The sequence below is a fragment of the Gallus gallus genome, chromosome 1 (genome assembly GCF_016699485.2).
Source record: "Gallus gallus isolate bGalGal1 chromosome 1, bGalGal1.mat.broiler.GRCg7b, whole genome shotgun sequence".
Classification (NCBI taxonomy): Eukaryota; Metazoa; Chordata; class Aves; order Galliformes; family Phasianidae; genus Gallus; species Gallus gallus.
In genome coordinates, this window is record NC_052532.1 from 142,874,777 (window position 1) to 142,894,304 (window position 19,528).

General features: G+C 36.5%; 1 protein-coding gene across 2 annotated transcripts in view; it reads right to left on the minus strand.

Annotated features, from left to right (window-relative positions):
- The window catches only part of TPP2 (tripeptidyl peptidase 2), a 48,911-nt gene that overhangs the window by 3,611 nt on the left and 25,772 nt on the right, over positions 1 to 19,528 (minus strand). Inside the window, exons 22-28 of one of the 2 annotated variants that reach the window (XM_004938558.4) lie at positions 18,985 to 19,229; positions 18,700 to 18,778; positions 16,746 to 16,784; positions 10,341 to 10,492; positions 10,132 to 10,228; positions 9,117 to 9,247; positions 7,647 to 7,854 (exon numbers count right to left, since the gene is read on the minus strand). In XM_004938558.4, the coding sequence (XP_004938615.1) occupies positions 7,647 to 7,854; positions 9,117 to 9,247; positions 10,132 to 10,228; positions 10,341 to 10,492; positions 16,746 to 16,784; positions 18,700 to 18,778; positions 18,985 to 19,229 (951 nt within the window). The remainder of the gene's footprint in view (positions 1 to 7,646; positions 7,855 to 9,116; positions 9,248 to 10,131; positions 10,229 to 10,340; positions 10,493 to 16,745; positions 16,785 to 18,699; positions 18,779 to 18,984; positions 19,230 to 19,528) is intronic. The other variant, XM_425591.7, reaches the window with a different exon arrangement.

The window sequence follows — 19,528 nt, forward strand, 5'->3', positions numbered from 1 at the left end:
AGTGTTGCAAGGTGGTTCATACTGCTTCACCCATCATTAAGAATTAGTGATGAATCAGGAAAAGTTCACCTATTCCCTTTAGGCTACTTACTGTGAGTATTCCATTTTACTTTTTTTTTTTAAAAAAAAAAAGAGAAAAAGAATGACAGCACCGCAGTTGGAGAACATGGAATTACTATTATTTTTAGTACAGTTTTAATGCAATCTGTTATTAGAGCTTGCAATTCATTTTCCCCCTCACTCAGTATAATGATTTTCCTTTGCTCTGATTCCTCAAATGAAAGTCAGTTTTCCAACAATGTATACTTAAAATACACCATTGAGAAGCCAACAAAAAATACTTCAAGGATGTTCAGAAATAAATATTTTGCATTATAGAGATTTTTAATATTTTCTAGTAATAAAATATTAAGGAATCCAATATTCCTATCCTGCAAGGACTGAAGAACCTGCCTAATTTTAGCTAACTGAACACTCTTCTAAATGTTAATTGACATGCAATATTTTGCAGTATCTATACCTAAAAGACTTCGCTAGAAAAGGAAATGGCACACTTCATTATCATGGAAGTGAAGGTACAGTTTTCAAGCTCTGAAGAGCCAAATACTTCATATGCCAAGCACTCAAGCATTGCCCATTCTTCTTCTGTCTTCCAGTATTATTTGGTTATGTTGAAGCGTTCACTTAGGCTGCAATAGCTTTTGAATACAATTTGTACTAGTTAAAGCACACACACATATGCAACAATGAGCATAGAGCACCATTCACATACAAATCTTTCCAAATATTGCTATTGGAAAAGTACTTTGCATGCCACATTCTCAATCCAGACACTTCTGAACAATTGCTCAGTGGATCCATCAGCAGACTCAATTGATTAAACTAAACTTAAATAAGTAAAATGAAGAAAAAAAAAATCCTTTCTGGAAGTATGATAGAACCACAAAACAAACCAAAAGAAAACAAACCAAAATTAAGTGAGAGATGCACTGGAGCTTTCAGCAAATGTAACATATTAAAGGCTAACCAGAAATAATGTCACTGCTCTATTAAGAAAGCTCTTACCTGACCCTGTAAGTTTTGAATGGTTATTGAACATCAGTGATAAAGGCAGGATGAAAGCCACTTGACAGCATTTCTTTCGTAACAGGGCTTCCTAGAGTTTTTGTGGCAAGAAAACAAAGTATTTTACGAAACACCCTTACTCTGGCCAAATAAAAGTTTGGGCATTTCTAAATGAGAAAATCTCAGAAGGACCAAAAGGTTGAAACAGTGCTCCAAGACCTTTTGATAAAAGATCATTTCTGCCTAAGTGCTTGAAAAACAGACCAAAAAAACCCCACAGTCAGCTGTAAACAAGTAAAAATACTAGAAGTTTGTTAGCACTTCAGAAGTTAAGAATAATGCATGAAATGCTTTAAAAAAAATCAGTATAGATTTACAAGCAAAGATTTAAGAAATAATACTTTATTACTCGTGCGTATATTGTCAAATTAAGCCTTATAATTACAGTAGTGCAAGCTTTATAGTATCACAGAACTGGAGGTCATTCCTCGATATATGTAAATAATATAAATGGGAATGCTATTAAGATATAATAAACAGCTGCTATCAGAATGTACAACAACAGCAAATAAACAAATCTATGGCACACAAAAACAGCTGCTAGATATAAGAATAGGAACGAATTCTAAATGCTTGATATTGTTTCCTAATTTCAATAAATACAAAGGCCAGCTTTTATAGAACAAATGATATAGATGAGAAACTGGCCAAAGAACTGTATCACGGGAAACAAAAAACAATATGCACTTTTAGGATGCTTTGGGATTGGGAAACAAATGTTAGCTCCTACATTCCCAAGCTAATGGCCTGTAATAATAAGCGTACTAAAAGCCAGCCCCAGAGAAATAGTTGGTAATTGCCTGCCTAACTTGCTGACAGCTACAAAAAGATGCATATACTTTGGAGAATAAAGTTCTGAAGTGATCTCTCGAGACATCTGCATGGCTACAGTACTTTAAAATCTGAAAATGCTCCTTAAAAACCAGCACACTTAAAAATCCAGCAACACTAAACAACTACCTAATGAAAATCTTTCTGGGATCTCAATACCAATATTAGGCAAAAAGAAAAGAGACTTGTCTAATTAGTTACTTCATTATTTGAACTGTTGATTAAAACGTATCTACATTTACAAAAAAAAACCCCAAATGCTACATTACACAACACCTATAGACAACACACCTCACTGTAAGAATATCGAAGCTGTCATGCTTATAATTATCAGGGTGTGAGCTTCTTTAGGCTCAAACGTAACTATGGGAGTAAACTAAGGTTTCTTAGTTACTTATGTTGACTCTCTGCTCTATCAAATATTACAAATAAAAGCAATATTCATACAAAAATTGACTTATCTTATTTTCAGAGAGGGAAAGGAGTTCGTGGAATCAAGTGCACAGCAACAAGCTTTTGGCAGTGACTGAATATGATCTGCTGGAACAGACAGCTGCATCTGACAGCAATACGAAAAACACTCCAGGCCAAAGATGCTTAAAAGGCAGGATGGAAAGGTCTGGGTATTTTATCTGTTTGCTTATTTTTAAACATGACTTTTTGCTAACCTTTGGATTAGCTGTTGGGGATAAGGGGAGTTAAATTCTATAGATGAGTTAGTGTCAGTGAGAAACAGGTAAATCCTACTACTCTCCTGTAGAAGTTTAGTTTAGAATTGGTCATTTTGGCCTGCAAAGTTTACAGTTATGTTAAGGTAAATAAAATCAAAACTTATACTTCAGTACTACAAAAATACTAAAGCACTATCACAAATGTACCTGCAGAATCAAGCAAATACTTGCTGAACAGAGCTACCTCAACTGTGGTATATACAAATTGCTTTTCTATATAGAATACACATTTTCTTTCACATATCTCTGAAGTTTTACTTTAAATGACATATGATCTAGCTAGAACAGATGAAAGTAGGAACAATGTACTTACTATCAACAGGAGGCACCAGTCTCCCTACATATTTGCTATAACACAATGACAAGCATGACACTACAATGGAAAATAGGCAATTAAGGGAACTTAAGAACACCCTGTGGTAATGCACATACTTCAATAGCAGAAGAGAGGTAGCATACAAATAGTACTTGATTTACTAGAGGGTGAGCAAAAACACACAGAAGTGATGATATTCTCAATGCACCTTTAGAAATAACATAGAAGAAAACATGCTCTCTCTTGGTCTTTAGAAATTCACTTAGCTTCTAAGCACTGTCATCTGGAAGAACTTTGACTCAAGTGAAGCTTTGAGGTAAAAACGCTGTTTCTATCAATGCAGTGTTTCTATCTAATGCTGTTAACATACTTGAAGCACCAGAGTACTGTACTGAATATTAACATCCATTTATTCTCACCCTATTGCTCCACCTTTTGAGCATCGATGACATAAAGTCATGTTCACGTACAGTAAGAGCTCCACATTTTCAGTTCTAACCTTATGTGTTAGAATAACTTAGCTGCCTCTTGAGGATTACGAGGATGTTCAACACAAGGCCTACTCCTGGTCCTATGTTACTATTCCAAACTTTACCTTTCCTCTTTCCACATTCCCTCTTCTTCAAAAAAAGAAATGAGTCATCCAAGGTTAGGCAATACAACCAAGCCGTAACACTTCATTTTGTCAGTCCCATTTAAGTCTTTCCAGAACACAGTCAAAGAAATGCATTCTAGTCTTTTGTTGTTGTTGTTTACTACCAATATGAATTTTGTCAAGCCCATCAGTTGTACTGAAGATTATCGTGAGCAGAAAAGACACTTTTGCCCATTGTTGCAGCAATACTTGTCTGTTTTGAATTTGTTTTGAAACTTTAAATACTACTATGTTCTCAGTGTTATTCTCAAACTTCCCTCTGGAAATCTTGGGGGAAGATGGACAGATGGACTAGATGATCTTGGAGGCTTTTTCCAACCTTGGTCATTTCTATGACTCCTAGAAGGATGTGAGCTACAAGAACATCAAGGTTCCTCTTAGATGCTCAAAACTTCAGATTTTCCTCTACCAGTCTTCAAAACAAAATTACGTGCACTAAGCACATTGTTTCTAAAGTAGTAAAATAATCCAGTAGTAAAACATTAAAACTGTATGCAACACTGAGCCAGAGACTTATAGGAACAATTATTCTACGTGGATGAAAAGTTAGAAAGGAAGAAAACTAAATGCTAATAGTGATATTTAAAACAAGACGACACTTTATTTTGTCTTTATTCAAGCAGAAGGTTGAGAAAGTTTTAAGCACAATCCCACCTACAAAACTTGCCATGATAAAAATAGATGAATATTGACCAGTCAGCTTGAACATCAGATGCAGTTTGGTAGAAGTGAGTGGAAGGAAGGAGCTGCAAATTGTTAAATTCATTTTTTCGTAGAAAAGCAACAGCCCGTGATACACATGTATTGCTACTCTCACAGTTTACAGCAATAGATAGTAGAATATAACTACATTTTTCCTATCTATTTCCATGTCAGACTATACCATAATACAGATCTGTAGTCTGGAAAATTAATAAAGCCAAATAAAGCATAAATGAATCATCATTGTATGTTAATGTTTTTGAATGACCACATGCAGTGGAACTGCCGGGTCATGGCCTCAACCAATGGTTGAGCACCAGGTGAGAAGGCATGGCTAACCCAGGGAGCTCAGGTGCAAGCAATGCACCTGAGTGACCAGAAGTAGCAGAGCCTGGGTCCACCCCTCCTCAACCTCATTTCAGGGTTAGCAGCCAAGGAAGCAGCATCTCTCTGGATAGTGACCACTCTCCCCTTGAGCTGTTACTGTTTATCAAAAGGGATAAGCCGATCTTCCTTCTTTACTGTCCGCTATCACTCTGTAGTGCCTGTAACTCATTTAAAGGCACTGTCATTGCCTTTTGTCAAACACCACAAGAAGAGCACCCCTTTGCTAGCTGGAAAGCATGGTGCTAACAGCTCAAACAGCAGGTCTGAGCTGTCAAATTGCTTACTAGTTAGTTCTCCTGGAAACTACCAGGTGGGCACAACACCTGCTAGCAATGGAAATAAGAGAATACAAACCACAGTTAACATAAAACTTCTATAGGGCAATGAAGAGAAACAGTACTGTTTTCTCTTTTGAAAATAACTCCCCTGGATCTGGCCTTAGTTCTTTTCTCCAAATCTGTTAGCAAGGAAAACCATTAGAGTACACTACTGTCTCCTTTCAAACCAAACTAAGACCTGAAGTCACACTGTTTTCACTCCTCATTCTTTCCAGAGTTTCCAGAAAGAGAAAACAGAAGTAAAAATGTGAAAAACTAAGGCTCAGTTCCAATAATCATACATACATGGTGATACTGCTTGAAGTATTCTTATTTCTTTCCCTTCAAGTTTTTTTGTTTAACCTGTAGGGGTTAGAACTGCTGAATAGTACCTCTGGAAAGACAAGAGGATACATCCATGACGAGGTCTTTTGAAAGATTAAATTGATAGCAAAATTATCACCGCATAATTGCTGACCAGCCAACATGCTTACAGAACGCAGGAAGCATGAAAAAAAAGCACCACAGAAATCAGCACACTATCTAATCTACTCACCAAGCTATGACTGAAAAGCCTCAAAGGACTGAGACTTCAACATCTATCTGAGTAACTCATTCTAGTGCTGGATCACTTTTACAGCAGAAAGACTTGTCTTCTGCTTCTGTAGTAATTCCTGTGGTTTGTGCCCACTGCCTCCTGCCCTGCCACTGGGATCACTGTGAAGAGCCTGGCTTCATCTTCTTTTCACCCCCTGCCTCCATCACACATTATTCAAATAAGAATATTTACCTGAGCCTTCTCTTTACAGGTTGAACAGTCTCAGCCTTTCCTCATAGGACATGATAGATACGACATGATATCCTCATAGGACATGATATCCTCATAGATACGACAACCACTTTTGTAGCCCTTGTAATATTATTCATCATATATATTGATATATATTATATATATAAAATATAATATTGTTATATTAGTCATCACTACTACATTGATACAGGGCAATTTGTTCAGCAGCAAGAGACCAGAGGTGACAAACTGCAAATGGGCCAGGTGGGGCCGAGTAAGTGAGGCTAGATATGGGTATAGGACAGAAAAAGCATAGGACAATGACATATCTCAGGGATCGTTAGGATGACTCATTTTCAGAGTTTTCAGAAGCCACTGATCTAAAATACCCAGAGCATTCCACAACAGTTCTTCACTAGAAGTAGTATCCCTAATCAGTTCAGATTTGCTTGACTAGTAACTCCAAGAAGGAAAGCAAACAAACACAATGGATAACCACAATGGAACTCACTTCCACATGAAATGCTACAACAATGTTGGCCTTTTAGTTACTTACTTAACAATACAGAAGCATCTGTTTTCAGAGCAAAACCTGAACTTGCACACGGATAGGTCCCATGCTTGGATACAAGAGAGGTTTCAATCCCTCATCTGTACAAATCAAACCAGAGTTGCTCATTCCAGACTCAGAGCACTCTTCTTGATAAGCTTCCAGCAGAACATCTATGCTAGCAGTTTTTGCATTGAAAATATTCACATCACGTTTATAATCGAAAGATTAAAGGGTTCATTATTCCTAGTATCGTACTTACAGATAAGCAGCAAGAAAATTCTGTCCTACACAGTATGATTAATGTACAATCTGCTACCACCTGCTATCAGATGAAGATCAGAAGATGCATGTGCACAAGAATACATGCACTGAATGAAGCGAGAGCAGCCACCATCAACCTTCTTGTTCAAACCTCCAGCTCTAGCACAAGTTCTTACTAGGAAGACTATTTATTGTCAAGAAAAATTAATTAATTTTATGATTTTCTTTCGTAACTACCTGAAGTGCTTTGGCAGCTTAACTGAAATAGAAATAAACGCATTAGCCACTTCATCTTCCAAAGCCATATGTAGAGTTACACACAGCAACTAATTAAATAATGCTTAGTAACTCAACCATTAAAAGTCAAACTCAGTGAATAAGAAGCTACACGAGTAATTTTTTTCTTCTGGAATAGCTGTTTCAAATTGAAACAGACAAACTTCCTAGTAACAGTCCTAGTATCAGGAAACTTAAAATAACAATAAATTTTTTGCTAATGAATTTTTCAGCATAAATGTTTCCAAGAATTTCTTTTACTTCTATAGACATTACTGACAGCAAAACACAAAACTTCTGCTGTCTATTTTGTAGAAGAAGGAAGAGAATGGAGGAATAATCAGAGTAGTTGTTTGTACTTCTACATACAGCTACATCAGCTCATAAGTTAACCAAAAACATTGCCTGAAAGGTACAGAGAGAGGCAATTCAATAAAGCAATCACCTTTTTCAAGGAAGTCTGGTACTCTATAGCCTTCCTTTTAACCCTCCTTTAACATACAGAGAGATGGGCTTACCACAGATTTGACAGGCTTTGCAAAATCTCTATGGAAAAAGGTCATTAAGGAAGCACAACTTATGGGGACAGCATGAAAATGCAGAAGGGAGGAACGTACATGTGCACACAGAGGTGGTGCATAATTCCAGGAGGAGAATAAAAAAAGTACAATATACAAAAGGAAATCTGCTCTGCACTCTTACCTTGCTGTCAAATAGATCAGCCCATTTTGTTGTTTCCCAAAACGTCTCTGTCAAGGCTTCTGAGCAACTCTCATGATCCTCATCTTTGCCTTCAGCATCACTGGAAGCAGCCCCATCTTTGGTCTGCAGATGAAGAAGCTGGTCAGCCAGTGCGCTTCCTTTTCGACAAAGTGCATCCACTAGAGTAGTCTTCTGTTTATCCATTTCACTAGAAAAAAGCAGCATGAAAAATATTAAGGACTTTTCATAGACACATCATTAAGAACAGAATCAGTACTGATGATCAGCAGTTAGAACACACAAGATTGAAAATAAGCAGGAACATCATCTTAAAAACAGGGCTATTTACTATAAATAAAACTAACTGAGAAAAAAAAACTATCTGAGACATACTCTACATGACAAAAACTCAATTGTTCTCCTCAGTTTGAAACATCTTTGGTGTCTTACGGCAAGGGCAGCTCAGGATTTTAAAACCGAGTAAGCCAGCATCTAGAAATAAAGCTTTACAGCTCTTGGCATTATAAACAGAGTCAAATCCAGCACTAACATAAGCAGATACAATTCTGCTGACTTCAAAGGAATTGCACCCATTTAAAGCACCATTACATCTGGTGTTCAGTTTCAGATGTTAGATTCAACCACATGATCTAACGGTTCAACTTACCAAGAAATGTTTAGAATGAAATTTATTACAGCATAACTTTGCTTTTATGTCAGTAACTCTAGAATTACACACACACATTCAGGAAAACTAGACTAGTTAGATAATATACCAGATCTCAGTTGTAAAACACAACAAATAAATGTTCAACCTCCCCTTCTAAGGACGTAATCTTCAAATCCGTAGCTCTTGTATTTGTGACTAAAACTACATCACAATAATTCTCCAGACTAGGGTATCAGTTTGAACAGACCATCCTCCTAGGGACAAATACTGATAATTCAGAGAAGCATACCTAACATATCTAAAGAAAACCACGATTCTCAAAAATACTCAGAAGCAGAAATACAATCACCATATCTTTCACAAATGAGATCTTTGGCAAGCAGTTACTTCTAAGACTGCTGTTAATTTTGGCTTCTAACCCAGTTACAAAACACTGCAAAGCATTATGAGAAGGAAGTTAGCATTCCAAACATAAGCCCCTACACCAAGGTTCTAATGGTTCCTCTGATGTGACATTAAGCTTGATACAATCTTAGTATGCCATTTTTTCAGACTCATTTACATCCTGAAAGCACCCTTACTTTATTTATCATTTCTAGGCAACAAATTGTAGACTTCAGTGTTCCTGTACTCTTGAAATAGAATAAGGAACAAAATCCTGCAAACAAGCTTGAAACCGTCTGTGCTTAAAATAATAACACGAGCCATTCAAAACAATTATAGTCATTTCAATTCTTTTATGCACAGAAAGTATAGAATACAAAAATAGGATGCAAGAAAATTATTTACTGGTTAGGTACTTTTTTATAGTAGTTGCATCAGGTCTGGGATCAGTCTTCATAGCAAAATAAACTGCTAATGCTGTTTGATCAATATGAGAGATTACAGTATTTGCAGCTTCAACAATTTCGTCAAGTCTTTTCATACGTTCCTACAAGAAGAGGAAGAAATGTATTTAGCAATACGAAATCATGCTGCTCGATTGTTGATTTTATTCCCACTAGGATAATTGCAAAGGCATGCAGAAATAAGATTAAGTGATTCAATATGCCCTTTTCTACACTTTCTCCAACTTTTCACATGAAAAAAACCTGATGATAAGTCTGCATTATCAAGATACCCCAGGTACAAAGTACATTTCACTCAAAACAGACTGTAATAAAAAAGTAAACAGATGCAGATTTTACAGGAAGAAAACACCTCCCAGAACAAACTGATAGTCTCTCAAGAAATAATGGTAGCAGGTATTGATTGATATGCAAAATCAGAATCGAACAGAAAAAAAGAATAATACTGACATACACACGAAGGTGTATATCTTCAAGATGAACAAAAATAGTCCATGCACACAGACACTTCTGTGTAATATTTGCAGTTCTCATTTTTGAGGACAATGACAGATGGTAAATTTAGCTGTATTATTTCAAGGGGGTACTGTCCTCACTAGCCTGGGCAATTCTGCTATAACATATTATCAGTTCATAAGAGGGGCAAAATGGGAAATGTGCTCTGCTCAGATACCATCACAGTAATACTTCGTAGCCTACAGCAATAAGTAAACTTACAGTATGTTTAACTGAACAAGGAACAGATGACAAGCCAACATACTATATGAAGGCACACCTTCTCTCATTCTCTTGCAGGATTTAGTAATTCATGTTCAGTTATCTCACATCACTGTCAATCTAATTAGGAATTTCTGCTTTATTGTACCGAGTACAGCTATGGCAATCAATTCAAGGCCAAACATGCATGAAGATTCAGTTGCTTAGGCTAATAGATGAAGTGAGATGAAGTTTTAAAATGTTAATTAACCTTTTCAGAATCCAGTTGATGAAGTCTCGCAACATATAGCGGAAGATGATTGGGAAAGGCTTCCTTCAACTCATTGTACACATCAGGGGTATCCAACCTAGAAGAGAGGACAGAACATGAAAATACAGATTCTGAAGTTCAAAGCAATCTTCTTCCTAGCTTCTTTTGTATAGCTGCTTCAAGGTTCTGTAGTAAGACAGCAGACATACTTGGTCATCCATTGTATTTTTAGATCTCGTAAAGCTTCAGCAAATTCTTCTTTTACATCTTTTTCTTTTTCCTGTTCTCTTTCTTTTTCTTTGTTGCCATTTTTGCTCTTGGATGGTGATGGTATCAGATGATAGTGAACTGTAAGGACATCCTGGAAGTGGGAGAAGAGGCACATACTGAGTGGGATACAAAAGCTAAATAAATCACAGCAAGCAACTACTCTGAGCTACACATACACTGAATAGGTATTCCAAGAGCAAAAAGTTTATTAGTCTCTAAGAACTATTTCTTTTTTTAAGTGATATAAAAGTGCAAATAACAAAATAGCACACTTGGTACAAGACTAAGCTTAAAATTGAACAAGTTGACTTTTGTGTATTCAGATAATCTTATACAATATTAGTTAGGAAAACAGCAGTTGTTGTTGTTGTTTTTAAGGAGAACAAACAGCTTGGTCAAAAGGTAAAGAAGTCAGAGATCCTATCCTACAAATTTGGCAATAAACAAGCAAATGAAGATGACCGAACTCTAGAAATACTACAGTAATATACACACAAATTACATCATACAATAAACAAGTTTATTTCTCCTGAATGAATGTTTCTTCCCCTGAATTAGCTACCGCACTCACAGTCAACTATGTCCTAGTTTGCTGCTACAGATGTCCCAGTTTCATCTGTATTTGTGTTCAAAATAGGTGTAAGATAACACAACTACTTTACTACTATGAAAACTCTAAATGCTAGCATTGAAATAACTACACCTTGAGTTCACACTAGTCAACAATCAGCACAAGAAAATGAGCTAAAAGATCTTCATTTTAAATAGGTAACTAACCTAGCACCATACTCTGAAAGGCAATCCTGAGATAATTTATAAGTTTTCAAATAAGCCAATATTAGACATCAGTCTTTCTCTCTAAGACATTACAGCTGCTGAGAGAGGTTATTTTGTTGTTTTTACTGATGCCTTTAAAAAAAAAAAAACCACCACAAAAACAACACTAGAAACTGAACGCTGAGGCCAGCTATTCTCTATTTTAAGTATTTCACAAAATTACTTCAATTTAAATACTTCAGATACAGTTATCCTGTTGAAATACCACATGAACTGTTCTGTTGCCTGATCAACTGTTCTGGCAATTTAGTTATTCAGACCAATTAACCTGAAACACACTTGTGTGAATACATAAATGATTGCATTTCATTATGCAACGCTGATTTCTTGTGCACGACTTTATCATTTACATAGAAAGTATGAAGGTGACTATAAGAAATGACTACGCATAACTTTGGCATAATGGACTTTAACATCACACTCCTGAATCTGCTGAAGAACCCTGAGGCAGAACAATTTTATTTCAAATGACAGTTAATCACAGACAACACCTGGCTAAGTAAGGCATACTGAAAACTATGCTGGTAAGAAAATGACATCAATATTCCCTTCTGACAATTCTTCCTGCTACTTATTATGCAGTTACAGGTTAAACTACAGAAGTGACATTTACAGATAGATTTTTTAAAGGTTGTTTAGAGCGCTAGTATACATTGTAGTTTTCATAGGAACTATTCTACACCAATATGAAGTGCATGATCTATGTGCACACACATAAACAAGACTTCAGCAGTACCTAGACCAAAGCATGACAAAACAATTCACAAATTCTGTATCCTCATGCAGGGGAGGATACAGAAGTCAGGAACAGGATGCTGGGGCTGGCTATAGTAATTAGAAAGGTAGAAACTAATAATGCAGTTCATTAAAGCAAACCAAACATTTTAAGATGCCTAAGAAGTTAGTCCAGTAAGAAAATCTGAATCACTAGTTTGCAATGTTTTATAAGACACACTCTACTCAGACTTGCCTGAGAAAGAAATCTGCCTTCCTGGAAGTATTCTAATATTTCAGGATTTCCTTACTTGAGGTCCTCCTCTACCTAGCTTAGCAACAAAAGTTTGAGGTTATATAACCAAATGCTCTGGGCAGTCTCACCTCTTGTCTATGTCAGAAGGCTTTGCTAGTCCGTTTCAAGGTTTCAAACCAAGTATAATTACACTAGCAAAATGCTAGTCATAAGGATAAAGATTTTCATTTAAGAGACTAATTAAATGTAGGTTGCTCTAAAAGTAATGCCTCCTATTTATTTCCACGTAAACTACATCAGATACAAAGAACACAACACCACTGTTTGATAGAACAACTTCTCATCTACAAAACATTATTTTTCAATGTATTCATCATCATTAGTTCAGCATTTTCACCAGCAATGAATAAAAGCCATAACAATCTGCACCAGCGGAGGTAACTCACTACCACCACTGCTGAAGTGCACCAGCCACCACCTCACTGTGCTCACATCCACTGTTTGGTCTCCATAGACATCCAGCAAGCACTGATGAATGTCAGTGGGCAGTGACTTCACGGGCCAACATAACAAAATAGGAGGCATTACTTTCAGAGCAGCCCTTGTACATAGCTAAGCCATCAAAAAGGCAGTAAAAAATCACTGCTCTCTTAGCCAGCTGTTTTTGGTCTCATGAGATTCCACAAACACTACAGGCTATGACCACTGAAAGGAAAACAATAAGCCTTATCACCTTTTTCAAGAGTTTACAGAAAAATATGCATGCTTCTCTGTAGAAATCAAATGCATTTCAAAGGGTAAATAAGGTGGTCTAATAAAACACAAGAGGCGTAAGATAGACTGAAGGCATCTGCATTCTCTTCTCTCTATTCAATGAGTGAACACTAACACTACTTGAAGCTCTGCATCCCCCTTAAATTACCAGAACATCCCAGAATGACACTGTCATTGCCTTTACAGAAACTCTTATCAGAGATTAAGGAGAAAGAAGGTTCATGAATCAGAGAACCACAGAATCGCAGGCACTGGAAGGGACCTCAAGAGATCAAAAGTTCAACGCCCCTGCTAAAGCAGTTTCCCTATAATAGGTCACAAGAGCTACAAACTGAATGGCAGCAAGCAAGAACATTATACCTTGAAAGGATTAGTTCAAGGCAACTTACAAATTAATGGGACAGCTGCCCTTTGTTTATCCTCTAAAAAACTTAAGCAGTATTGAAAACTTTGGAAGTATACATAGTATGCACTTTTGTCAGTATGCAACAATTTGGTAAGCCTCAGAGGGTTTACTTTTAACTTGAACTATAACCTGTATATATATACAGCATGTACAATGCCCTCACAAGACCTATATTAATAGTTAACAATTTCATTTAAGTATTTTAATTTATACCTATGTCTGATGTTTCAACGTCTGGAACTTTATATGGAAATTCCATAATAAAATATTATTTTCACTTAAGGCATTTCACAGCATAACTAAAACCTCCTTGAAGAAAATCATCTTTGATCTTATTTCCTATTTAATAAATGCCTTGCACATGCATGCCTACATACACACAGCTGAACGCGTCGAAAGAATTTTTATCTACCTAAAGATGCAGATTTAATTTGTGTAACATTGTTTTTAAGGCTACCATTTTATTTAACTGAAAATGAAGTACCTAAACTCACAGGCCAGATTTACACGAATTGGGCAGGCATACTTCACTGTATTACTGAAAGCCTCCTGGGTAGACAAGGATAATGTCTAAAGCTGAAAGGAAGTAATCTGACACATTTATTCTTATGATTGATTACAGAATTATATTTATTACGCTTCTACTATTATTTATTACTATCTACATAGGAAATAATAGCAAGCTAGGGAGAAAGATGCACAAATTCTCTACCTCTCAGCCAGGCAGGGAGAGGGAGATGATTCTCTACCCTCTACTCAGGGCCCTTGTGAGGCCCTGTCTGGAGTACTGCATCCAGGCCTGGGGATCTACAGCATAAGAAGGATGCACAGGTGCTTTTGAGTGGGTCCAAAAGAGGACCACAAAGGTGATTAAAGGGCTGGAACTCCTATGAAAAAAGGCTGAGGGATCTGGACTCGTTCAGCCTGGAGAAGAGAAAGCTCCAGGGAGACCTCACTAAGGCCTGCAGTAGAGACTGGGAAAGATTCTATCTGTGACAGAAATGACAGGACAAGGAGTCCAGTTTTACAGTTAAAAAAGTAAGTACAAGGAGATTTAGATTAGATATAAGGGGAAAAAAATCCTTTACTCAGAGAGTGGTGATGAACTGGAACAAGTTGCCCAGAGAAGCTGCAGATGCCCCATCCATGGAAATGTTCAAGGTCAGGCCGGATGGGATCCTGGGCAGCCTGATCCAGTGGGACACGTCCCTGGCACATGAGTTTGAACGAGATGACATTAAGCTCCCCTCCAACCCAAATCACTCTGTAATTCTTTGACACTGCTGTTTAAAAGCTGCATTATGCAAAATAACAAAGTTGTTTCTTACAAACCAGACGCCAGTGCCATTTTCACTCTATATTAAAAACAAAAGCTAGAGACAAGGTAAAAGTCAGATTGTAACTATATATATATAAAAAAAAAGGTACTTTGTGATAGAAGAAATGTATACAGAACCAATTTTTTAATTATTATTATTTTTTAAACGGGGCTGTTTAGCATATGCTTACACACTGCAAACCAAGAGTAAGTCAGCTTCCCATGACAATACAGTATGGTGCTCTCTTCTTCAGTGGGAATCAAGAGTTCCAAGAAAAACATCATCAAATTCTCAACTTTATACTTAACAAGTGATCAGTAGTCAGGGAAAAAGGAATTGTTTTTTTTTTTGTTGTTGTTTTTTTTTTTTTTTTTTAAGTTTAGACATACTGAAGACAGGAAGACATTTCATAAAAACCCAAGCCTAAGGGCTTTTATTTTTGTGTTCAGATAAAATTAAGTCCCTCAGCATTGCTTCTGTGCCAGAAATTAGGGATTAGGTGAATGCGTCTGAGCTACACATCCAGTAAGACAACGACTCTTGCATATACTGTGGAAAGAACCTACTGTCTTTTTGTCCAGTTACAGAAGAGTTAACTATCTTCTCTGGAAAAATCAGGGTGCTATTTCCTGGCACAGTCTCAAGCTGCTTTCATGCAAAATAGAAGCACTTTCAAACTGCAAGAAACAGCCATCCTGGATTTCTGGTAGTGTCGAGCATACAGGGGCAAGCTAACATTGCCCTTCTCTGTATCTCCTCTCTCTACCCTACTGCTACTTCCCCTCAGCCCCCAGTTATGATCGGAGATTAACTCCCTTATTACAGATCCACTTAATGAGGACTTTAAATCCTATCCATTGGAAACCAAGCATTCAGAAGGATTTTTAAAGCAACCTACCAAAAAGCGATCTGCATAATTTTCAGTCAAATTATGAAAATTGCAGCAAAGTAATTAAATTAAAATCTTTCTGAAGTCTAATCACACTCCTACACAGTTATTATACCAGTACTAAATAAAATTAGCAGGCCTAGTTACCAGCTCGCTTAAAGAAACCAACCAACCAACAAACCACAACCAAACAGATTACTGCCATCAGCTGTGGTATTCACAACTCTCATGCCCTATTTCTAGCAAGAATCTTAACTAATTTGGATGTCGTTTCAGAAAATCGTACCTTGAAAACAAGGGAATTAAAATAGCCTTATAGTTTCAGAAGAACAAAACAAGAAATAAAGATAACCACAAACCTCTCCCCACAGAGAACAGCCCTATAGAGGTAGTCTGTTAAAACAGACCTTACTAAAAAAAAATAAAAAATAGACAAGTTTCAGTCTTTGTCTGCTCAGAGACCATAATTGAGAGTAAAAGTATGAGACAGCATAAGACTGAACATCACTGTTAGTCACTCGCTTTGTCCCACTCCCCAAAATGCATCTTACACATACCACACATTCTTCCTCCCCCCCCCAAATTCCACTACCTCCTACACCACGGCATATAACTTAATATAGGCTAGAGTATATTGGAATAAATCTCAATCTTGAATTGAGACACTTCTCAATCAAGTTCATCCTCACTAACAACAGCTGCTTTTTAGGGTATTTTTTCTACAACTGTAACAAAACCCTCCTAAGCAGACAATTGTTTTGGTATGCAGTTTGGTATCCAATACTATGTGAAGTGTTAGGTTTGTATTCAATTCCTAATCTGCAGACAGAACACAATGGGTAGAAACACTTGCCACAGAAAATCTTCACTACAAACACTGAAGATGCCTGTGTATCTCACAGAAAGTTACAGACCACTAATCACATGCATTTTTACGGCACTTATTGCAGTAATATTCAGATGCTCACGTGCCTCTCAGTTACAGTGAGATGCATTTACAGTGCTGAAGCAAATAACCCAGGACTGAGAAGGTAGATGAAGGAGACAAATTAAAAATCAATAGTAGCAGACAAATTCTTTAAGTCATATGCAACAAGACTTATATATATATTTATATATATATCTTTGTCAAAAACTAACATTCAGTACCTTTTTAAATTTTCCTTGTCGCTTTGCTGCAGACTGCCCCTGGGAGTTAGAATAACATACTGTAAGAAAACATGCACACACCACATAGGATGGAGACACCTTCTCTGTACAATTATGGTTATATTTTCAACCTACATATTTTTAAACTGTTAGAGAGTCACATCTATGACCAAACATGCTCTTAAAGCATGCTCTTTCATTTTAAAATTAATAAAACAGTACATTGTTGTGTGTAATTCTTTATTCCTGTAAGACAAGCAAGTGTTGTTAACCACTTAGCTTACATTAATGACATTACAGAAATTCATTCTCCAAAGTGCAGGTTTGAGGTTTTGACAGTTTAGTGGCATTGTTCCATTTCCTAGGAAATGTACAGAAATAAGACACTTCCCTGAAATTGCACCCCACTTGCTGAACTAGAGATAACTCCCCTGACGACTCATTCTCTCTTGTTTGCTGTTACATACTGAGATCCACTAAAGGCAATGGAAAAAAGTTGACATTATTTGATATCATTTTTTCAGCAAAATACGAACATCAAATTTAAGCCTGAGAATATGACACACAACAGGTCTCATCCAGAATTTCTCTGAATGTAAGCTCTTATGTATTCTTCACCATCAAGAAATTCAATTCTACAGGCAATACCTATTACACCTCCTACTTCCCAGCCCAGAAATCCTTGTATATAATCACTTAATCTAGTTATAAAATAAGAACTAGAACCAATAGTTCAAGAAAGTGCAGAATTCAGGTTGAGTCAAATATACTACACTGTTACAATAGATTTACCACGGATTTCAAATGCTTGCAGCTTTGCAGGAACCACAAATATATCTAAACCTTTATATATTAAAGTGTTTAGCTACTTTTTTTCTTTCCACCCCTCATTCATTCATTACTACTCTTGGCAGACATTATCTATCTTGCAGTTACACCTAAGATTAATATGTGCAATTTTCTTCATAAGTTCTACCAGCAACACATCAGACTGAATGAACTATACCTGTCTACTCAACAATATCTAAAGGTATGTGTCAACCTCCTCACAGAGACTTAGTTTCTTCAGAAAAAAAAAAAGCTGTAGTTCTATCTAAGTTGATCAGTCACATTTAGTGATATATGAACATGGATTACTTCTAAATATTGACCATCAATCACCAGCACTGCTCAAAGTTTATTCTTCTCTTTGCCAACTATTTAAAAATATTTGAATAGCTAAAGGAATCACAAGATACACAGGCGCATGATCTGGTCACTTGCAAGCACTGCTGCACTACAGATTCATTCAAGTTAGCAAGTAGCTTTGATAGGATACTACATTACAAGCAAAAATACCACGCAGCTTTTTTCCACCACAACATAGAGATCTTATGTCATTCTGTTGGACCATACAGTCATATCAGTGGTTGACAACATCAGTTTGCAGCAGGTAAAAATATCTGCTTAAGTATATGGGTCAACAAAATGCCTTCTCTGTAAAGATAACACGTAGGTGTTAAAGAAGGACTTAGATTTTTTTTCTGCAAACTGTATGCATGCAAGGAAGAGTATAGTTGTTTACTAGAGAACCAACGTGCACAAAACTCATATGTACATATTTTTCATTCAAAAAAATGACACCAAATAAGGCATTTTAACAGTCACTTTTATAGGCTACCACACCAACAAGAAAAAAAAAAACAGTTGCTTCTAGAAATAAGGATTCAGAGACGAGGAATTAGAATTCAAAATTTAGAAGACACAATTACATTTGAAATTTTAAGATTAAAATAAAATTAACAAGTTGCTCTGACTTTATAATGAAACAACTGCTTCAAAAATGCATTATGTCACTAGAAGTGGTGCTCTTCACAGTACTAAAACTGTAACATACAGTGCACTTCCTTGGCATGCCATTTACCCGCTTCAGAAATCTCAAAAAAAGAAGCTGTCATCCATTTAAGATACTCACAGCTTTCTTTCCAAGTTCTGTTTTAGACAGTGTAAGAGCTCCTGCAAGATAACATCCTGGTCCTGCTCCTTTTGGTATTCTATTCAGAGAAAGAAGACTCTGTGTTAGAACTGGGTTCAGTAACATCCTATTTGGACTACAATAAAGAATTTGAACAGTGTGAGAAAAATACAAGAAGAATATCAAGCGTAGGCAGGTAGACACTATAAGACGAAGCATGATTTTTCTTAGGTGTAGAGGTGGTTGGTTAGATGTAGATGAGAAAACAGAACTTCAGTAACTTACTTGTCATCAGGCAGAGATGTAACAAAGAATGGTTGACTGTGTTTTGGTGGTAATGTCAAACTGTTGGATTTCTTCTTTCCTAAGAGAGCAAGACTATGATTTTCATAAATATCTAAGCTCAAGGTACTAGACAACCTGTGTGAAACAATAAATGGAAGGTCTTTGATGCGATCCAGCTCACTGTTCTGTTCATGACGAATTTGTAACCGAATAGTGTAATCTCCTTTTTCCAGTTTCACAGAATACTGAAAGAAAGAAGCACTTGTAAACGTCAAGATTAAATACTTCACCAAGAATACAGAAATCCTGAAGTAAGACTGTCCTGTTTTTCTTGACTCATACAGCTCTGGTCATTAAAAACATTCTGGATAGCTTATTTTCGAAATTTCTTAAAAACAGCTAAAACACTTCTTGATCAACTGAAAATTATTAATAGTTTTCAGACCCCAAGATAGAATGGGAATGAATTATGTCAGCCTAACACCATACTAACTGCTCAAGCAGAAATCAGGCTTCTTGTTAAATGTTCAGTGCAAAACTTTTG